Below are 6,108 nucleotides of genomic sequence, written 5' to 3'. Positions count from 1 at the left end.
ACTTTGAATTCACAGTCCATGATGTGTGGATGCTTGCTGGAAAATTGGACACTCTAGCTGAAATCATTTTGTTGATAAAGAAAGAAACTAGGTTAGTTAGAAGAAATTGGATTAAAATAGGGAATGAAACAGGAAAATGGCACTATTCGTCATATTGCTCTCCCCTTCCCGGGCGTGATGACGGAGAACGGATCGAGGGGACCAATTGGGTAAGAGACGCTCCAAAACCTAATAACACTTGTATTGATTTCCGCCCTAAGTGGGAACCTTGTTGGAGTTGTTTGAAATTAAATTGTGTGCCTGAAAAATTGTTAACCACTCCGGCACCAGTCCCCGCTAACCGTCATGCGCCGTTTAGAGCTAGAAATAAGAAAAGATTGGGGAGATCTATAAAAGTTCTAGCTAAACACAAACTTGACATAACAAAGCATCAGGTAACAAATGTATGTCTTTTGGCACAAAAACTTTCAAATTGTTATTGGAATGTTGGCAGTAAATGTACTGAACAATTCCAGGTTTTAGTAGCCACAAGCATTTCTAACCCTGAATTTGAGGTAGCAAACCTCTGGGTAGACTCCCCCATCCAACCAATAACTAAAGTAGATTATGAACATTGGTTGAATGTGTCTCTCCCCTGGCTATGGGAGAAAAGACTTGACCTCTGGTATGAATATAGAACCACCCAAGGCTCTCACCATTTTTTCAAAACGCCTCAGAACATGTGGGTTCAGCGACTCCCAAACCCAGATGATCTGATGTCTGTACCACAAAATGATTTTGACAAAATTGATAAATGCGTAGCAGATAGAATCTACGACGCTCTGCACCAACAACAATGGTCTGTAGGGAACTCACCAAGGTGCCCCCTATACGAAGTTCAAAAGCTAATTTCGGTGCAATGGTTATATAATTGTTCTGGCCTAAAAACCAACAAAACTGTGAAGGGAATCTTACAGCAATGGAAAGAATTCCACACCAGAGATCTCACAAGAACATGGTGGGGTTTTTGGAAAACTGAAATGAAACAATATGTAATGCCTTGCCTAAATGTGTCGACCAACTACTGGGTCAAGTATCAGTATGTTGCAACTGTCTACTCCAAAGAACAGGACATTTGGCCCTCGTACACTCCGTACTTGTATGCCACTCCTAGACCTTGGAGGATGATTTGTAACAAAGAAAAGACTCAATGTTCAGTTACTTTGGCCCGACGACCTTGCAACACTTGGCCCCAGTGGAAAGATTATTGTCAAGAGAACTTTCCTGATGACGGTTCTACTGACGATGAAGGAGCCTTTTGGACAAAGCAGTCCGACGGGACATGGAAACGCAATCGACACGGAAATGAGACTTTCTGCCAGAAATGGATGAAAGACTACCAACTGTTCATCGCAAAACATCGGACTGCACCCACAAGGTACCGGCCTAATCAACCTCATCCCCTTCGCCAAATCATTGAAGGACACGCGCTCAGAAGGAGCCTGTGCTGGGGACAGGAAGTGATTGGCTACGACTGGGTGGGCCCGAATAAGATCTACAACAACGGGACTTGTCACTCCCCCGCTGAACACTGGCTGCAGTGTGGCAGCGGCACTGACCTCCATGATTGCGCATGGTACGAAGTGGTTGGCCTGGCCTTTGTCAAAACCACCAAGGCAGCCATTAGAACCAGCGTTGAGATTGTGGGGGAAGGGATGTCTGCTGTTGGAGATTGGATGGCTGAAGCAATTGGGGGACTGTGGAGATGGATTCTGCTGGCGATCGGAATCATCGCCGTTGCAGGATGTATCTACCTCATCACCAAGGGCGGAGTCCAGCGATTCATCTCACCGAGGGGACGACCCAGGACAACCTCCAATGATGCAAAAGCCAGCCCACGAAATGAAACCGCGCCCGAGGGGTGGAGCCAAACTGCCTATAAGAGCCGCGGCTCAGCGGCACGCTAGTCACTTGGTCTCTCGGGTCCAAGCTGAGCACTCAAAGGTGGAAAGGTAACCTTGCTGAACCATGGCAAACAATCTTAATGATACTACTTACGGACGACCTGGCACCGTCACTGAAGTAAGTAATGAAATTGAATTTTGGATAATTTTTGCTATTTGGATAGGATATAGCTGCACTGGCTATTGGGATTGGCGACAATTTACTCGACCTTTAATTCTAATTGTTTCTATATCCAAAGTTTTGGTATTAAGGCTGCTGTTCCGTACTTACACGTATGGCATGGGCCTTTTTCTTGTGTACATGCATGGGCGAGTGAAAATCAACCTCAACACAGCTGTGGGGATAGCGGAAACTGTCCTGCTGCTCTGCTGGCTGGTGTTAGACGTTGTGTCTGCCTTTTTCTTCCCTCTAGTCTACGGGGCTACTATTCTTGAAGGTGTGCTAGCCATGGCTCTGGCTTTGTATGTTATGGGCCTGGTGACACGGCTTAAGTGCCGCACCAGCTCCAGCCAAGTCTGGGTTATACGCACAGTCAAGCTAGTACTATGGGGCATAGTATGGGGAATAATCTCCCTGTTACTATGGCTTGGTATAGTTAGTCAATTGGTTTTAATTGCCTGGTTCTTTACTTATTCTGCATTTTTTACCCTTCCACCTCGGAATGCCAATCATGATGATAATTTGCCTAGACTTCATACATACACACCCCAAACACCCACATCACCAAGACGCACTCACACTGATCCACCACATGCACCCATACCACAACAGCACCCTTACACTGATACTCCACCGGCTATACCAAATTATACCGGACACAACCTTTCCAATTCTACTTCTTATGTTGCTAGAATCGCGCTCCCTAGTCCTCACCAGTCTCTGGAGATTATATCACCAGTGATTGCTGGACGACCTGGAGCTCCCGAGTAATACAGTTCTTCTGTATCTCGGTCGAAGCGAGCGGCAAAAAAGGGCAACCAAAAAATGTACAAAAAAATTAAGGAAGCTCCTGCCGAATAGGAGCAATTCGGTTTTTTGATCTTGTGGTTATGAAAATTATAGGTGAGCCTCCCTTCCTGTCTCCTGTGCGGGACCGAACGAGTGTGCTTCGCCTGGGTCGTGGGGAAGTCCTTCATGGGTTCCTGTTGCTTCCCTCCACCCTACTGTTCGGGGCCAAACTGGTTCCTGCCTGATGGTGTCTATATCAGAAATGATGCATGTCTGCTTTCAGAGCTTCGGCTGTCCCTGGAAGGATTTACAGGGCTAATTTTCGGAGCCAAACTGGTTAAGATGACCCGAGGCAGTTCACGTTTACCTCCATCTCTTGTCCGGGATGGAAGTACTGCGCTCGGTTATGTTCATTCTTTGACTCATTTAACTTGGCGTTTTCCTGATTCCAGTCGCTGTATTACCTCTCACCTTAACAGTGGTCTTTGTGTCGCTACAAGCCCTAGAAGGATGCCCAAGCCGAGTCCTCCGGTGGCTGACGCCGGGGTCCCTGAGTCGGCTCCCGCTGTTACCACTGAGGTCCCCTTGAGCATCCCAGTGCAACCTAAGAGCCCGGTAATTGTACCGGTCTCGCCTATGTGGTCAGGAGCAACCTCCCCTCCGACCCTGTCACCCCAGGTTCGCTCGCCCATGGTGTGCGATTGCGGAGACCTTAATGATGGGGATACCCATGGGGATTCGGAGGAGGACGTTGTGGATGATGATGACCTGGCTCCCCCCACTGATGCCTCTCCTCGAGCCGACTCGCCCCTGCTATCTCTGCATGCTGCATTGCATGTATCCACATTGGCTATGATGACTGACTTTTCGCAGTCATCCAACACTGGGGTTGAGGATCTGCTCGACGAGATTAGGCGGGAACATCAGTTGGACTACGACTTCTGAGGGTTCTCCGGGATGGCCATGCCAAGGCTGCCTGGTACTGAATCCAAGGAGGGGGTGTCATGTGATGAGGGCAATGGCGACACATAGTGGTGAACGCAGGTAGTGCAGCGATGTGATGGAATAATGCGCCATGTTGATGTAACATTGAGCCAAATTGATGTAAAATTATCATGTAAATTATTGGCTTAAGATACCAGTCAGAATTGACCTCGACTGGAATAAAACAAATAAATGAATATAATATAAATATATTATAAATAAATATATCATAAACAGCAGACACCAAATCATCTCTGAAGACAACCAACATTAAAGAAGTCCATGAAGTCAACTCACAATGTAGACACATTGTGAGGCCATAAGATCAAAGCAAGCTTTTAGCAATAAGTCATGCTCAATATTACTCTGTAACTGCCATTGGAAAAAGTGTCAATTGATCACAAATGTTAAGACCTATGTTCATGTTTATTCTGTAAATGTGCACATATGATATGTTATTGCCTTTTTTAGCCTGATTTGAAATATGCAACTTGTTATTACCATTTTAAACTGTATCTTTGATCAAGATACAGCTGAATCATATCGGAATGTTCGTGTGTTCAAGTGGAAAGTTACTAAACGGCCAGCACAGACACTGAGCTGCCAGGTCAGCATACCAAAAGAGGAACAAATGCCCATGTATGCTTATTTTTGGTGGAAAGGCTGCTGCCTGGCCTTGAGTTGATATTAGTCATGTCCGATCGTTCGATTAAAAGTGCTCAAAGTGTCACAGTGACACTTTCACTTCCTCCATTTAAGGCTAAGATCGTTCATTAAGGCTAAGATCGTTCAAAGTCCTCCATTTAAGGTTAAGATCGTTCAAAGTATGTTCCATTACGCGTACATCGAGTCATGGGATTGAGGTCCTATAAAAAGGCCAACACCCAAGACTCGTAGCTTCCTTTTTGCCTTTGCCTGCCAAAAGCGTGAGGATCCTCTCCAGGCTTCGGGTGTAAACCACCAAGTCGGAGTAGGACTCTGTCACTCTCAGAATTGGACACTTTTTAAATTCTTGCGACGTTGTTAGCCTTCGGAGGATTTCAAGCAGCAAACCGGTAAGGAAGTCATTCTAAATTCTAAATCCATCCGATAGCCCAACTAATAATGTCATTAATTCGCAATGTAGGAGGATTGAAACTGATCACTTTGGTCCTCTTTCAAAATTGGTATTAGACTTTTTAGAAACTTTCCACTCCTTTCATTATGTTTTAAAATCTTTATTTCATTATACTTGTTTTTGTGCATGGTTTTTCATAGCCTTGGACGAAGTTTTATCTTAATCATTTATTAGCTGAAAGACAAAATGTATTGAATGTGTTTTTGTGTATTATGTATTAAGAGGGCATGGTAGGCCCAGCCATGTACTTTTTGATACTGTGAATAATTATTCGCTTTGCTTTCGCTAAATAAATATTTCAAAATTTCATTCTTTATTCTATCTCTGTCATTTTTATAGACCAAAATTAGAGAACCTCCTAGTCTTTTGTAAGTGAAATAATTATATTGCCTTTACATCGGCAGTGCCATTCTTGATTAAAGTTTAGTTACTCAGAGTTGGTTGAAGTTAAAACAAACGTACCCGAGTGGTCGTATAAGACTGCTAAACCCTATTCTGGTCTTAACAAGTGCAAATGATCTTTTAGAGTGAGGAGCAGCCATATATAATTTGCGTAATTTTTCTACCTTCTCGTCTCAACGGTTACTCGACGAGTCGGCGGATTAAAGTAAGATGGGTAGACGCTTAAAAACTTAAAGGCTGTGAGCACCAGAACGTATCCTCCTCGACACCGGCTTACGCAGATGTCCGTCGCCTGGCGATACAGCGTTAGAGCTGTGCTGGACTAACGGGACGTCTTAACCCTTTAATTGGAGAGTCGGTCAGGACTGTTAGTTGTCCTCAGATAGCTGACAGGACTGCGGTAAGAGCAGATCAGTCAAGGGTCAAAATGTGCTCCACTCGGGCTGAAAACGCTTGTTTGGAATCATTTCATTAATGTTGACTATAAATCATAAACTAAGCATTTTTCAGCTGAAATAATGAATGTAGTCCTCTTAATTCTTGCTTCTAAAGCATACGCAAGCAGAAATTTCAATGTACAATGATGTTTTTAAAAAAAACAGTCAAAATGTGCTCCACTCGGGCTGAAAACGCTGTTGGGGACATTTCATTAATGTTGACTATAAATCAAAAACTAAGCATTTTTCAGCTGAAATAATGAATGTAGTCCTCTT

The 6,108-nt window shown here is 44.3% G+C and overlaps 1 protein-coding gene across 1 annotated transcript; it reads left to right on the top strand.

Moving 5' to 3' along the window:
* Nucleotides 1–282: 282 nt before the first annotated feature.
* On the top strand, nucleotides 283–3,091 carry LOC148405202 (uncharacterized). Its single transcript, XM_088407119.1, has one exon. It carries the CDS (start codon nucleotides 720–722, stop codon nucleotides 1,944–1,946), a length of 1,227 nt encoding a protein of 408 aa, XP_088263245.1. The 5' UTR covers nucleotides 283–719; the 3' UTR covers nucleotides 1,947–3,091.
* Nucleotides 3,092–6,108: the final 3,017 nt, after the last annotated feature.

This window comes from Hippichthys cyanospilos, unplaced genomic scaffold, assembly GCF_059441005.1.
Source record: "Hippichthys cyanospilos isolate Australia breed blue-spotted pipefish unplaced genomic scaffold, RoL_Hcya_1.0 HiC_scaffold_23, whole genome shotgun sequence".
Taxonomy (NCBI): Eukaryota; Metazoa; Chordata; class Actinopteri; order Syngnathiformes; family Syngnathidae; genus Hippichthys; species Hippichthys cyanospilos.
The sequence above is the reverse complement of the archived record's forward strand: the minus strand, read 5'-3'. Positions and strand labels throughout refer to the sequence as shown.

Bases quoted from the DNA above. Each gene is read 5' to 3' on its own strand.
- LOC148405202 (XM_088407119.1), top strand. From the start codon at position 720: ATGTGGGTTCAGCGACTCCCAAACCCAGATGATCTGATGTCTGTACCA.